This window comes from Anopheles cruzii, chromosome 3 (genome assembly GCF_943734635.1).
Source record: "Anopheles cruzii chromosome 3, idAnoCruzAS_RS32_06, whole genome shotgun sequence".
Classification (NCBI taxonomy): Eukaryota; Metazoa; Arthropoda; class Insecta; order Diptera; family Culicidae; genus Anopheles; species Anopheles cruzii.
This window is the reverse complement of record NC_069145.1, coordinates 80,422,242-80,436,875: the sequence shown is the minus strand read 5'-3', so window position 1 is coordinate 80,436,875 and position 14,634 is coordinate 80,422,242. Positions and strand designations below refer to the sequence as shown.

At 53.4% G+C, this 14,634-nt stretch overlaps 4 protein-coding genes across 6 annotated transcripts; 2 read left to right on the top strand and 2 right to left on the bottom strand.

Moving 5' to 3' along the window:
* Positions 1–2,118: 2,118 nt before the first annotated feature.
* LOC128271107 (zinc finger protein OZF-like) lies at positions 2,119–3,570 on the top strand. Its single transcript, XM_053008543.1, has one exon. It carries the CDS (start codon positions 2,119–2,121, stop codon positions 3,568–3,570), a length of 1,452 nt encoding a protein of 483 aa, XP_052864503.1.
* Positions 3,571–4,431: 861 nt separating this feature from the next.
* Positions 4,432–8,730, bottom strand: LOC128273507 (serine/threonine-protein phosphatase 2A 56 kDa regulatory subunit gamma isoform-like). Of its 2 annotated transcripts, none has more exons than XM_053011481.1 (2): positions 7,868–8,730; positions 4,432–7,786 (listed from the first exon to the last, which is right to left on the bottom strand). In XM_053011481.1, exons 1-2 carry the CDS (start codon positions 8,161–8,163, stop codon positions 6,124–6,126), a joined length of 1,959 nt encoding a protein of 652 aa, XP_052867441.1. In that variant the 5' UTR covers positions 8,164–8,730; the 3' UTR covers positions 4,432–6,123. The 2 variants fall into 2 exon arrangements, with proteins under 2 accessions (XP_052867441.1, XP_052867440.1); XM_053011480.1 differs by having other exon boundaries at positions 4,432–7,814; positions 7,905–8,730.
* A 573-nt stretch (positions 8,731–9,303) lies between these two features.
* On the bottom strand, positions 9,304–12,226 carry LOC128272475 (zinc finger protein 780A-like). Its single transcript, XM_053010292.1, has 2 exons — positions 12,159–12,226; positions 9,304–12,103 (listed from the first exon to the last, which is right to left on the bottom strand). The coding sequence occupies exons 1-2, from the start codon at positions 12,180–12,182 to the stop codon at positions 9,344–9,346; spliced, it is 2,784 nt and encodes a 927-aa protein (XP_052866252.1). The 5' UTR covers positions 12,183–12,226; the 3' UTR covers positions 9,304–9,343.
* Positions 12,227–12,882: 656 nt separating this feature from the next.
* LOC128273664 (cell division cycle protein 20 homolog) lies at positions 12,883–14,553 on the top strand. 2 transcript variants are annotated; one of them, XM_053011686.1, is made up of 2 exons: positions 12,883–13,112; positions 13,200–14,553. In XM_053011686.1, the coding sequence occupies exons 1-2, from the start codon at positions 12,883–12,885 to the stop codon at positions 14,551–14,553; spliced, it is 1,584 nt and encodes a 527-aa protein (XP_052867646.1). The 2 variants fall into 2 exon arrangements, with proteins under 2 accessions (XP_052867646.1, XP_052867645.1); XM_053011685.1 differs by having other exon boundaries at positions 12,883–14,553.
* The last annotated feature ends 81 nt before the right edge of the window (positions 14,554–14,634 follow it).

Sequence of the window (14,634 nt, the reverse complement as noted above, 5' to 3'; positions counted from 1 at the left end):
GCCAGTTGACAATCGGGACGTTCAGAAGATCCCCCCTATAAAGCAATACCTCTATACTGGGGCTAAAGCAGAAAAAAGGCTATCCGAGTGACATTTTTCGAAGGGCTGCGACCTAGAGTATCGTTATATGGCCTCAAACGAACAAACCTTAAAGAGGGAAAACTTGAATGGGCGAAATATAAAACGAAGGACAAAATAAAACACCAACTACTCGTACACCGCACCTTGGCATTCAACGTCATATTTCGTTCCACTGGACACCGGAAGAAAAACTCACAACAGTCAGCCGCCTCTTGAAAGCTTCTCATCATTCTGCATAGCTGCCATGCTTTATCCCCAGTTCTACGTCAAGACAGCTCTCCTTTGCCAAGGGAGGGAAAGGTCTGCTCCTCGTTGCCCTTGCAGCCTCTGGCGAAGTTTTACGTTCCCCGAGCAACGACATTTTTTATCGAAAAGCACGAAGAGAACATCATCACCGGACAGAAGCCCTTGTGAACCGTAGAGAGGTTAGATGGCACGGCACGCTGTTGGCACGTTGTTCGCACGACACCATGCTGCGGCAGGATGCGAGTTTTGGCCCAATGTCGAATCAAGAAAATGATATATGCAAACAACTCGGCTAGACATGTGCACGAGAGATATGGCTGCTTTACGAAAGGGACGCATCAAAGGTGACTGATGAATCCTTGTGGCGCATTTTGTTGATGTCTTTACTAAGGAGCATGACTGTATCGTGTTTTATGCTTTTTCATTTGACTACTTAAGTTCATCGGATTCTGAAAATTGCCCCGTTTATTCAATGCAATCTTATCGAAAATCTGTATTCCACCCGAGTTCCGGAGCCAGCGCCACCCTGAAGGATACCGGACACGTTTCATTAGCGCCAACTGAAATTATTGCTCCATAAAATTGCCAATTGATAGCCAATAGCTTACTACCATACCAGCTGCCTCCTTGCAATTAGGACAACTTTTTGCACGGCGCGCTCCACAAATGCCCCCCCAAGTTTAAACGATGCATCCGGCCCTTATTGCATTATGAAAGTTTATTGCCAATTAAACACACACACATACCGACCCGATTCGTACCAAGAGAGAATGCAATTCGTCTCCGCTAGTTCGACTAACGTTTGATCTTTAAACTCTTGGGAGCCTTCTTCGGACGGTCCGGTATTGGGATTCCTAAACTAGGAACTCCCCGGATGAGGGCATCGGAAAATCCGACCAAACAAGTGAATTCTAATTAAGTTGGCTGGGAAGGGCAACCAGAGGGTTGAAACCCAGCGCACACTCAGAGGGCCATGAAGAGAACCGGTTGTCTGAAATCGTGAATTCAATTTATCGATAGAGTCAATTATCACAACGAATTTATTGGATGTGCCCCGTGAATCGATAATCGTGAAATTCTCCAAAAATTGCACTACGATACAAACGGAACAATGGGGCACCGGACCGGAGTAGATTAAACTAATTTGCGGGCTGACGGGTGGCTTGCATTGCCAGCTTCGCGACAGGGGATATGTTGCTGGTATCAGTAGAGTATGGTTAATAGTTTTGATGACTATTAAACTTTAGCTTAAAAAGAGTTATTTGAATACGACACATGTTGTTTTCACTTGGTTCACTCAGTGAAATTTTGATTGAATTTCTTTGAAATTCCGTGTTGAATGTTAAACAAAAATTGTTTTCTCGGCAGCTTGTTGTTTGTGCAACAGATTCGTAAATAATTTATCATCAAAGACGATTTGCAACGGAAAATAGGGTTTGAAACAATAACTAACAGTTATTGTTCTGCAGTAGTTTGAGATTCAAATAAAAAATAAAAAATCAAACCTCATAATCTGATCTAGATGATGCAGGAAATGTCAAAAGCAAAGTTTTTGATTGTTGGCAGCACTGCCATTCGTCACGAAAGAGAGCGCACGAAAACAAAAGAAAGAGCACGAACGAGTCTTTTTGCCTTACTTACTAGATTTTACCATAGCTACCGGCAAGCAACGCCACCACAGTCGGCGGGAAAATAGCCAGACCACGCGCTAAAGTTACTTTACGGATACACGGAACTAAATACAAAACGGACAAAATCGGTGTTGCAAACTGTGAAATTGTGTTGGCTGTGATGGAGACGATGGAAAGTTTCCGTTCCGATCCGTTGAATCGGATTGAGTATGCTTCGGATGCTTCGGAGCAACGTAGTGAGGAGGAAAACGTTGAAGCCGATGACTCGACTCACTGTTGCGCCTGTCGCAAGGACCTTGAAACGGTCGAAGCGTTGCAGGAGCACTTGAAGGCAGTACATCTCCCACAGAACCGCGAAAATCACGCCAAGCCGTACCAGTGTGACAAGTGTTTCCGGCGCTACTTTAACAAGTACACGCTCAAGCGCCACAAACAGCTGGCCGTGACGGTGCTGCGGCCACGCACGACCGAAGAACCGTTGGCCGCCGAAGACCTCTATCGGTGCTGCGGTTGTCGGCAGGATTTCGTGTCGGCCCAAGAGCTGCAAAAGCACTCCAAAGAAGCGCATCTGAAAAATCGTGTCTGTTTCGTGGACAACCCCCGGACGCACGAGTGCCCCGTTTGCTACAAACGGTTCATTTCGCAACCTTCCCTAAGGCGCCACTACAAGGATCGATTCCTCTACGGACGTGTTCACCGCGATCGCAAAGTGTCCGCCAATCAGTGCTGCGGCTGTGGGGACCAATTTCTGAACCGAGAGCAGCTACAAGCTCACTCGAACACAGTCCACGAGCCGGATCGCCTATCGGACGCGGCGCACCCGGGCGGGTTCGAATGTACCATTTGTTACAACCGTTTCTCCAGCAAAGCGGTTTACCGGCGGCATCGGACGCTCCTCGACCCGGACCAGTTGCGACGCTGCCACGTGTGTGGCAAATCGTTTCTCCAGCAGCGCATGATGCGTGCCCATCTGCGTAAGTTTCATCCCGAGACGGCGCGGACCTGTGTGGTTCCACGTGAGCCCGGTGCGGAGGCCAGTGGGGGGAACCATCAGTGCACGTTCTGTGGTAAAAGGTTCCACAACAAAAGCACCCTGGTCAATCACGAAAAAACGCACGATACGAACGCAGAATTCCGGTGCGCGATCTGTGAGAAGCGATTCTCCAACAAAGGCAACTTGAAGGTGCACACGCAACGCCTGCACGGCCAGGCGCCGAGCCGACAGAACCCGTGCGAATGTCCCGTGTGTGGGAAAATCTGTAAGACCCCGCACTATCTGGAGACGCACGCGCGTATGCACACCGGCGAGAAACCGTTCCAGTGCAAGGAGTGCGGGAAACAGTTTGCGCACGCCTCCGGCCATCACCGGCATCTGCATCTGGTGCACAGCACGTCTAGACCCGTATTTTGCTGTGGCCATTGTGGTAAAAAATTCACCGTCCAGTCCAACATGCTGATCCACGAGAAGGGCCACTTGGCGGAGCAAAACGCGGCCGTTGCCTGCACCGTGTGCGGCAAGACGTTTGGCCACGAAAAGTACATGAAAAAGCACCGCAAGCGCCAACATGACAGCGGTGGTCCGCAGGAACGGAATTCACCCGTTTCCCTGTAGAACGATGCGGGGAGGGAAAAGTGATCTTTCCATCGTCCAAGCCTCTTTTGGTTACTGCTGAAGATGCGACGGGAACCATTCAAGTTGTTGGCCCGTTCCCAGCTTTATCTTTACGAAGACACCGATCAAACGCGACAACCGCGACGTCGATGATGATCACGGGCTTGCTGTTGGCGCGAAAAAGAGAGAGAGAGCGTGCCATCGGACTAATCACATAACGGGTTCCTTCCTTGCCGCTCCGGAGGGGTCGATAAGCAACTTTTCGCGAACCGTTAGCTCCAGGACCAGTTCTCCGTGCTCACACCCGTGCCCACACAGGGATTGAACTGACCCCGTTCAAAGCCGTTCCCATGGCACGTGCCAAGGACGGCAGAATGACCAATTGTCCGGAGCTGCTGACATCTTTATTAGCGACGCTCGACAAACAAAACCTTAATTGAGGAGAACATCGGCGGCGATCGTGCCGCCGCGATAATTTCGCGAGAGTGTCAACCCGACACCGAAGCAGCATCTTCGAAGCGAGGTGGAGTACCGTGAATTAGCGCCTGCACGCGACGTACAAATACACTGCGCCGAACGATCGGGAACATCGTGACGCGAGGCGGCAGGCGGCAGGTCCGATGGCATGTCACGGTCGCCACAGGGCCTTTGGGCGTGAGACAACTCCCCGCCGAACTGTTATGCATTAGCACGTAGCCGAAACATCTTCATCCGGAGTACGATGCGCCATCGATTGACCGAACTCATAAGCAATGGGGCCAAACATTGCGACATGCGCCGAAACCAGCTAAATACACGGCAAAAAACACAAACGCACGTGGAGTGGTTCACTTTGGGCCACTTTTTGTTTTCAACATTACTTTGCGTTGCTTTATTGTGGGTTTAGTAGTGTAAAATGCTAACAGTTATATCGCCGTTGACTGCGTTGCGCGTTCATTCGCTTCCGCTTTTCTTCTTTCCGCGTCACGTTTACCTTAAAATTTGTCCACTTCCGCGGCGTTTTGCAATTCAACATCAACCACGCACGAGACATGTAAAGCGAAGAGTTTGTTCTCCTTTCGCGCCGCTCCACATACGAATATAGCTCGATCAGTCGCGATCGTGGCTCGTTTCAAGCGCACATTTGCACAACTTTGATTTTTGTTTCTCTCTCTGTCTGTATTTTTATCGACACGTGAACCGTGGTTTTGGTAGTTTTTCCTGTGTTTCCTCGTTCCTCCGTTATTGTTTCGTCTCGATCGATCGTTACAAACGTTCGCTTATATCCTCTTACACTTACTTTTACAGTTTCACTATCGCGCGCTGTTGCTTTCGTGTTGTAGCCCCATAGTTTGCTTCCATTCCGCTCCATTACCCTTATGCAACTATTGGAATCCGTGTACGTGTAGCCGCGCAGCCACGCTGCAGCATTTCCTTTGCCTTCACCCGCCATGCTCTCTTAACGCCTAAAGGGTCCTAGTAGAGTGGAGTGTGTGTGTGTGTGTGGAAAACAATATCAAGAAACGTTACATACATAATCGTGGGCCGGCGAAGGCACGAGCGAGCAAAGAAGGAAAGGATGCACATAAATGGTAGACTAAGAAGGTGGAAATGGTGAGAAAAAGTTGGACAAGAACACATACTAAGTTCGACCGAAAACCTGGACCGCGGAGGGCCCGTGAATTGAATATGGATTGGAGCGCAAATCCTAATCAGCGCCCAAAGGGGGGGAAACGAACTGATACTTTGTGCGTGCGCTTTCTAATGTACAGCCTTACATAACATAAGTAGATGATAACGATAATGCGATTAAATAAAGTACAGGAGAATCAAACAAGGAAAGCAGGATAATATCGAACATTGCTAGCTGCACGATGCGTGTGTTACATTTATAAAAGGTTTTGTTTGCCGAAGCCATGCGGTTGTTTCGCTGACTCCCGGCAAGGAGAACCCATATTTCCCTACATCCCTACTACACCGCTGTGTTCGTTTGATTGTTGTCTACATAGTTTCCGCGAAGCGCCCTTAGCGGATTCGTCCTCGTATCCCGCGCATCGGCACGAGAACAAACCCATTTCTGCGTGGCTCTTTTCCATTTATCAAAACCCCTATTCGATTACCGCCGCCGCACGCGCGAGATGCAGCATTGTGTAGAGAACCCAAGCTTGGTGTGTGCGGCTTCCAATGCGGCGCCTCTCGGGTGTCGGCGCGTTTGTGCACCATTAATGATTTCTTTTACAACTTCATTAATTTATTACTTTAAAAAATGTAAATGAAAAACAAAAATTGTCCCTCGAAAAAGCCGGGAAATTTGAAGTTTCGTAGAAATACATCGATTCCGATCGGCCCGCGTCTCTGCAGCGGGATCCGATTTGCGTGTTTCGTTTCGCGGCAGCGACAGGGCAGCCACACTCTGGCCACGTGTCTGTCTCCCACGGGGGGGCTCGCTTTGTTCGGGTGCTGCGATAAAATTGGTATAATATGGTAGAGTAACAACAACAATTTGCTCCAACCCACCCTACCCGATTGGCCACCCGCCGCTGCTGCTGCTGATTGGTGCTGCTGGTGGGCCTATTAAGTGCTATGCTGCATCGATCGACGATCGTACAACGACGACGAAGCGGATGATGAGCCGGACGAGGACGACGAGGAGGAGACACCGGCAATGCGCCCAGCAGCAGCAGCGTCGGTCCCTCCGTTAGTTAGCTGACGATGTTGGCTTCCGGGCACACCGAATCGCCCACCGGAGCCCGTCGCCGCGCGATCCCCATCATTGTTGTCGTCGTCGTCGTGCAGCCCCAATTTGCTGTTCCGCACGGCCAAATCTTCCATCTGCTGCCACAGCTCTTCGCGCTGCGCCAGTTTCTCGTGCTCAGTCTCCATCTCGGCCTGATACTTCCGATTGCACTCGTCGAACAGGCGGTGGTTCATCTCCATGAACAGCTTGATCGCGTTGTAGATCAGCCCGTGGATCGTTTTGTTCCAGTGCGATTTGCTGTTGCTGTACAGGGCCGGGAACATGATCGGCAGAATGACTTTGGAGTTTTCCGTGATCAGCGACATGATGTAGTCGTTGTTCCAGTAGTACAGTGCCCGTTCGGCCACCTGGAAGTGGGGGCTCGAGACGCACTTGGCGATCTGGCGGAACAGTGGCTCCATCACCTTCTGGAACTCGGCCGGTTCGATCACGTCCAGTATCTCCTCCAGCTCGTTCAGAAACATCACCTCCTTCGGGCTGTGCGTTTTGGGCCAGAACTTGAGCAAACACTTGATCACCGGCTGCGTCAGGCTGGCGTCCTTCTCGAGGAACTGCACCACGCAGTACGCCAGCTGCGGATGGTACACCGACAGGCTCTTGACCTTGTGCAGCGGCAGCAGCACCTTCAGCAGGAACTGCTTGTGTTCCTCCTTCAGTGGCAGCGCGAACCCGTTGATAATACTGCCCAGGATCTCCAGCAGCTCGGCGATGCCGTTGTGGTGCTCGGTCTCGTAGATAAACTTGTAGAAGATGTTGTTGATCTGCTTGCGGATGAAGGCCCGCAGCCCGAGGAACTTGCCGTACACCCGGTGCAGGACCGTTTTGAGAAAGTCACGTTCCCGCGGGTCCTCCGAGTCGAACAGCTCGAGCAGATTCAGGATGAAGCTGTGATCGATGTAGCGCTTGGCCACGCTCGGCTGGAAGTCGGGCGACTCGAGAAACCGAAGAAACAGCTCGTACACGAACTGCAGGTGCGGCCACGACACCTCCAGCGTCGGCTCGTCCTCCTCCGGATCAAACTCGGCCCCGTTCGGGTTCGATGAGGGCGGCAGGGTGCGGAACAGGTTTACCGCGACCATATTGAACGCCTCCGGGTAGATTGCCTCCGTGATCACGTTGCTCTGGTTGGTCAGGTGCTCCACGATCTCCTGCAGCGCGCAGCGCTTGATCTCCTTGTACTTCAGATCGTTCAGCGGCTCGGAGAAATCGAACAGGACGCAGCACTGGCGTAGCTTCTGGATGAACAGCTCTTCTCGCTCGCCCGGCCCGGCGTCCTTTAGCGGTGGCAGCGTTTCCACTTCGTTATACTTCGGTATGATGAACCGGCCGCTGCTGGGCCGCTTTTCCAAGTTGCTCAACTGTTGCTGTAGCTGTCCGCCCAGTGGCCCCCCCGCCACGGCCGCCTGTGGCCCTTGCTTATTAAGCCCGTTGCTTATGGGGTTGTTGTTATTGATGTTGTTACTAACGCTGTTATTGCTGTTCGTGCTTAAGCTGATGGTGTTCGCCGCTGCGGTGATATCGAAAATGGAATAGTTATTGGTATTATTAGTATGAGTGCCACTACTACTATCACTGTTGTTCCTGTTGCCACTGTTACCATTAGAAGTCGCTGCTGGTAGAACGTTGTTCCCATTGCCGTTGTTGCTGCTGCTGCTGCTACTGTTGTTATTCGTGTTGCCGTTGCCCCCATTCGGGCCTAAGCTGGAAATGCTGCTGCTGCTACTGCTGCTGGCAGCGGCTGCTGGTCCCCCGGCACTCCCGGCCACTCCCACAGCGGTACGGTCTGAGCCGGTTCCCGTTCCATTCGCGGCGACCACATTATTGCTGCTGGCCCCATTCTCATCGTTCAGTGTCATCTTTTGCTGTGGGTTTCGCTGCTTACCGCGCGACGACGGTTGCTCTGATTGATGCCTCACACTGTGCACACACTAGAGCAGCCAGCGGTGTTCACTGCGGTAAAACGATGGCCGATATAGGAGCTACACGAGTAGCATTCGGCATTCACTATCGCACGCACGGCCCGGCTGTTGGTGGATGTGGGGCAAAGGCTTTTGCCACTACTTGAGACGGGTTCGATCGCACTTGACGCACCCGAAATAATAACAAGCTAGGCACAGGACAGAGGAATCACGAAAAACTTCACGCACTTCGAAGCGCGGCCACGGTAATCGATCACGGTCCGTCAATACATTGGCAAAAGCGCACACGCCACACTCCCAACCGCGGTAACCCGGGAGCGGAAAAGGCACACGTACACAGAGCGCTTCGCACACACACAAACACGACACGACGGCCACACCACTGGGGTAACGGGGCCACGGGGGGGCTGGTTTATCTTCTCCTTCGCACGAATCAAGTGCCCTTTGGTTTTCCGGGTCTGGCACCCCGACACTTCTAGGCGCAATAAAGTGATCGCGCTTCTTCACCACTTCACGTACGCGCGGTGTGTTGCAACGCGCACCGACCTGGACTTGGAACCGCACACTCAAAAGGGGGGACGAGGAAAGAAAAAAAAGCTGGAATCCAAATGATTGTTACGGCTTTCGCGAAGCTGCCATCGGCTGGTGGTACCCGTCGTCATCAGACCCCCCGTTTCGATCGGATTCGGCCTACTGGGAACCGGGCAGTGTGGCTCAGCAAAACAAACAGCAAACAGCTTCCAGAGATCCAGAGTTTTATGGGGGGGTTCGTGATACAAAAAGAAGTGTGGCAAGTTAAAGTTGCAGTTCCGTTCCGTGTGTCCAGTGGCCGAGGGGAACAATCAAGAAAAGAAAAACACTCCCCAAATGACAGCAGGCGTTCAGTGAGTTTGACAGATTTTAAATCGGTGAGCTACTGTTGCGCTGTTTGTCTCTTTCTGCCGACAGCTACGCGTGCCTCTCCGATCGATCGCTCTCCTTTCGCACACACAGCTCACGGGCTGGCTGCGATTGCATACTGCCCGGTGTAAATTCTGCATGCCATCATAGAAACCGGTTTTAAGTGGTGTGGAGTAACTTATTTTATTCACATAATAAAACGTGCTTTTTGTCTTGATCATTGCTCGACGATCTTGCCGTCGGTAGGTTCTTCGTGTTCCTTGTGCTTCCGCATGTGCATGGCCAGCTCACGGTTGCGGATGTACGCCGCGGGACAGAACGGACACCGGTGCGGCCGTTCGCCCGTGTGGGCCGACATTTCGTGGCGCTTCCGGTCGGTAAAGTGGCTAAAGTGGCGACTGCAGAACGTGCAACCGTACGGCCGGTCCCCCGTGTGCACTCGCTGGTGGATCTTGAGCTTTTCCGCAACGGCAAACTTTTTCGGGCACAGCTTACACTCGAAGCGCAGCTCGCTCGAGTGCATCGCCCGTTTGTGGCGCGAAAGCAAGCCGTTGTACCGGAACCGGTCACCGCACACGTCGCACGCGAACCGGAGGTGCGTGTCGTGAATTTTCTCGTGAACCCGCAGGCGCGACACGTTGATGAACGTTTTGTTGCACTGCGTGCACGGGAAGCTGGGCGGCGCGTTCTCGTGATCGGTGGCGACGTGAATTTTCAGCAGTGGCCACTTTTCGAACGTTTTGTCGCAGCGCTTGCAGCTGTATCGGCGCGGCACGAAGCGCTGCACGCGGTGCCAGTTCAGTTTGGCCCGAGTGTCGAACGATTTGCAGCAAGCCGGGCACACGTTTTGTTCCGACTTCCGTTCGCACTCAAACTCGCGCCGCTTTCCGCCGTGCTCGTCGTGCACGTGCTCCAGCAGCTCGGACTCGTCGGTGAAGCGAACGCGGCACTTGGGGAAGCAACAGTGGTGCCCAATCTGGGCCCCCGCCTTGTCCGTGCGCATCGTCTTGTGCAACTGCAGCGCTTCCGCAATCCGCGGATCCTGGCTGATGGCACTCCTATCGTCGTCTTCGTCCTCCGGAGCAGCGTCGTCCGCTTTTCTCCGGGTCGCATCCTCGATCAGGCGCGACAGGTGATTGGCCGCAAACTGCATGTGTCTTCCGAGGCAAAACTTTTTCGAAAACAGCAACCCGCACAGCTTGCAGACGTACAGGTTGGTCGTGCTTTTGCCCCGGTTCACCCGGGACGCACCCATGTGCAGCGCGAGGCCACGCTCGCCTTCGAACTGCGTGTGGCAAATCTCGCACTCGTGGTTCGCCTTCCAGGGGCTGTCCGCGTGCGCCATCGGAGTAAAGTGCGCCTCCCGGGAGTGCTCCTTCAGGCTGGCCGTGGTGTCGAAAAACATTCCGCACCCGCAGCACTGTTCGCCGACGACGGTCAGCTTGCGGTAGTTTTTGTACTCTACCACCTCCTTGATGAACCGAGCGTCCGGCATGCGCATGTGGCGGGACCCCTTCATGCGATTGACCATCCTGAGCGCCAGCAGCTTCTCTAGCCGCTCCCCCACATCCGGCCGATCGAGTTCAACAAAGTCCTCCGCCTTCAGACCGGCCTCCTGGTGACGCTCGAGCACCTCGTGCTGGTGGACCTTACTGTGCTCCTGATGGTGCCGCAGACTGTCGCGCGTCAGGAACGACTCGCGGCAGATGGTGCAGAAAAAGAGCTGTCTGCTCACGAAGAAGCTTAAATGTTTCACCAGTTCCACTTCGTCCCCTAACTGCACACGGCACAGTCCACACGTGGTCCGATCGTCGACCGCATCCGTCAACGGCCCTTCCGGATGCTCACGGTTGGCGTGTTCCATCAGCTTCTCGCGCGTGGAACACGTGTAGGGGCAGCCGCAGCAACGTTCCCCGCGCAATCGCACATATTTGAACGTCTCGAACTCACCCTGCGCGATGATTTGATTCGGATTTATGTTCAGCTGGTCCTCACCGAGCCCGTACGATAGCTCGACGTTAGCGAGAACTTCGGGAAATTGATCCCGGTAGCGGTGCATCCGCCGGCGATCGATTCCACGGAGCGGTGCGTCGTCCTGCTGCAGAAGGTACTCGATCGTGTCGTACTCGCCTGGGACCTCTTCGCCATACACCTCAGCCTCATCGTCGAGTTCGTCCATGTCCTGCCCGTCGTCATCCTCGTTCTCATCTGGCGAGTCCTCGCCATTCAGCGCACCACCGAGCTCTTCGTCCCAGCACCTTAGCAGGTGATTGTACAGACGGCGGCGCATGTTGTAGAATCGGTTGCACCGCAAACACACGTACATGCTGTTCGACTTGAACTCCTGTATGTGCCGCTCCAGCTGCTGGTCGGTGGCGAACTTGTAGAAACAGATCGGACAGTAATCGCCAATGTCGACTATATTGATCGCGTGCACCGTTTCCGAGTGCTGCATCAGGCCTTTGCGGTTGGGCGCAACGTAGCTGCAGCCACAGCATCGCTCCCCGGCCACCTCCACCCGCCGGTGCCGCTCGTGCAGTTCGTCGTGCACGATAAGCGACGAGTCCGGCATCTCGAACTGGCGCGTAATATTCGCGGACCGATTTTCATCGCCGTCCGGTTTGCTATCGGCAATAATGTTTGTCTCAAACAGGAACGACGACCGTTCATCTGCTTGGTCTTCATCTTTAACATAGTATTCGTCCCCCACCGTGGAGACTTCGTCCTCGTCCTCTCGATTGTTGTAGGTGTGATCGTTCGATCCGCAGTTTTCGAAGTATTCCATCAAATACTCGTACTCCTCGTACACTTTGCTGTCCTCCTGCGGGCATGGCTGGATCACCACCGGGCACTCGATGGCGGATTCCTCACTGGCGTCACCGAGGAGTTTCGAACTGCGTATTGCGCTCCGCAGTTCCTGTGCTTCCAGCACCCGCTTCCAACACGGTGCGCAGATGCACCGTTCGGTTTGATTGATCTAAAACACCGATAGATTGTTAGTTCCTGCCGTGGTTCATAGATTGACCACTTACCTTGATCGACGCTAGCTCTTCCATAATGCTACCCACAGTGTTACGATGTCCGTCGTCAACAACCACGGATAGTGAAAGCGTCGTCTCTTCGGACGCCTCCTTCGTGCAGATGCTGCATATTCGTGTGGATGCTGTAGGTTCATCTCGCTTCACTGCGACCTTCCTTCGTTTCGAAGTTCTTCTCATGGTTAAAACAGTCCACAAAACTGGAAAAACTGCGCGTCGCTGAGATTGCAGCTGATGCGAGGAAGGTACGCAGAAAAACAACAGATAGTGACAGTTTGAAAAGCGGCGATGAAATCAAGTGAAAATTCGATGCTTATCGCGACGCAACTTGCAACGAACCGCAATAGAAAAGCAAAGGATTATTTCAAAAATCCAAAAACTCTTGTTTTGAGCTTGCCTCGAGGAAATAAATGTGCGCTTGGTTCGATTTGTCATCCACGCTACGCAGCCCGCTGTCATCCGTTGTACGCAGCCTGTTCATTGTACGACGCAGCCACCCCAGCCAAGCTGCCAAAAAAGAGGTTCGACATTTTGCTAGACGCGTCGAAAAGCAAGCTTTGCGCGAAATTTGAACGTGCAACGACAAAAAAGGACGACAGACGGCGACAGGTAAGAGATCTAGCTTGGGTTGTGCTTTTTCTTCTTGTAAAACACTTATTGGCGTTCTGCTTCTCGTGTTCGACTGTGTCCATCGGACGGACGCATCCGCAGCTAACCGATGGCACAATTCAATTATATGAAAGATCTGAACAACTTCGTTACACTGGACGGAGAAATCACTCGAGGACCCGCCCCGCGTTGGCAGAAAAAGTTGGATCTCTCGTCGGCCTCCACCAGCTTCAACAGTAGTGCTCTGGCCAACACCTCCACCCGACAAAAGCTGACGATATCGTTCACCGGCAATGGAAACAACAACCCAAACACCACACAGCCGTCCAGTTCCGGCCTGTCACTGAAAACTCCCCGCAAGCAGCCGATCAGCAGTGCGTCGTCGGTGAAGAAATCGGACAAAACTCCCGGCGGCACCGGCAAGAGTGTACCGCAACCGGGGGGCGATCGGTTCATACCGAACCGTGCTACGACCGACTTCGATCTTGGCCACTACATGGTGACACAGTCGGTAGCGGCGGCAGGGAACGGTAAAGAGGATGCCGAAAATGTGGATGAATTTGGCGAGGCTGGCCCATCCTCCGGGTCCACAAACAGTCCAAAGCACGAGGAACGCGTGAAGCATCTGTCCGAGGCACTGAAGGGCTGTGATATCACCAAACAGCGGCTATTGTCGTACCAAACGAAGGCGCCCGCTCCGCCGGAAGGATACGAGAACCAGCTGAAGGTGGTGTACTCGATTAAGACGCCCATGTCCACGAAAAGCGGTAGCCGCTACATTCCCAATGCGCCGGAGCGCATTCTGGACGCACCGGAAATTCTGAACGACTACTACCTGAACCTGATGGACTGGAGCAACGACAATGTGGTGGCAATAGCGCTCGGGGCATCGGTGTACCTGTGGAATGCGGCCACCGGAACGATCGAGATGCTGCTGGAGAACGAGGGCAACGATCACACGTGTTCGCTGAGCTGGATACACGAGGGACACATTTTGGCGGTCGGTACGAACTGCGGCACGGTGGAGCTATGGGATTGCGAGAACGCCAAGCGCTTGCGTGTGATGAACGGCCATTCCGCTCGGGTCGGCGTGCTGGCCTGGAACTCGTACGTTCTCTGTTCGGGCAGTCGGGACGGGACGATCGTGAATCATGACGTGCGGACGCGCCAACACAACATCGGCGTGCTGCAGGGACACACGCAAGAGGTCTGCGGTCTCAAGTGGTCGCCGGATGGCAAGTATCTGGCCAGCGGGGGCAATGACAATTTGGTGCACGTTTGGGGCACCGCCAATGGAGCGCCGAACGCGCTCAGTGAGCCGGTGCAGGTTTTCAACCAACACCAAGCAGCCATCCGTGCGCTGGCCTGGTGTCCATGGCAACCGAACGTGCTCGCCAGTGGAGGCGGAACGGCCGATCGGTGCATCAAGTTTTGGAATGTGGCCAGCGGCCAGTTGCTGAATTCGGTCGACACAAAGTCGCAAGTTTGTGGCCTAATGTTTTCGAAAACGTACAAGGAAATCATCTCGGCCCACGGATACGTGAATAACCAGCTGACCATCTGGAAGTATCCGTCAATGACGAAGCAACTGGACCTGCTGGGCCACACAGGGCGGGTCCTGCAGCTCGCGATGTCACCCGACGGTAGCAAGGTGATGAGCGCCGGAGCCGACGAAACGCTGCGCCTCTGGAGCTGCTTCATACCCGATCCGTTGCTGGCGAAGAAAGAGAAACAGGGCGCCCGGGAGAAACCGAGCTTGCTGAAGCAGAGCATACGGTAGAAACGCATCGACGAAGAAGTACTGACCACCGCGACTCCCGGCGGAACCGTTTTCCCATTGCCATGTTTTTGTTTTAGTATT

Bases quoted from the DNA above. Each gene is read 5' to 3' on its own strand.
- LOC128271107 (XM_053008543.1), top strand. From the start codon at position 2,119: ATGGAGACGATGGAAAGTTTCCGTTCCGATCCGTTGAATCGGATTGAG.
- LOC128273507 (XM_053011481.1), bottom strand. From the start codon at position 8,163: ATGACACTGAACGATGAGAATGGGGCCAGCAGCAATAATGTGGTCGCC. The intron at 7,787-7,867 runs TGGCACTCATAC...CTTAAGCACGAA, and splicing joins AACAACAGTGATAGTAGTAG to CAGCAATAACAGCGTTAGTA.
- LOC128272475 (XM_053010292.1), bottom strand. From the start codon at position 12,182: ATGGAAGAGCTAGCGTCGATCAAG. The intron at 12,104-12,158 runs GTAAGTGGTCAA...TCGGTGTTTTAG, and splicing joins AAGAGCTAGCGTCGATCAAG to ATCAATCAAACCGAACGGTG.
- LOC128273664 (XM_053011685.1), top strand. From the start codon at position 12,883: ATGGCACAATTCAATTATATGAAAGATCTGAACAACTTCGTTACACTG.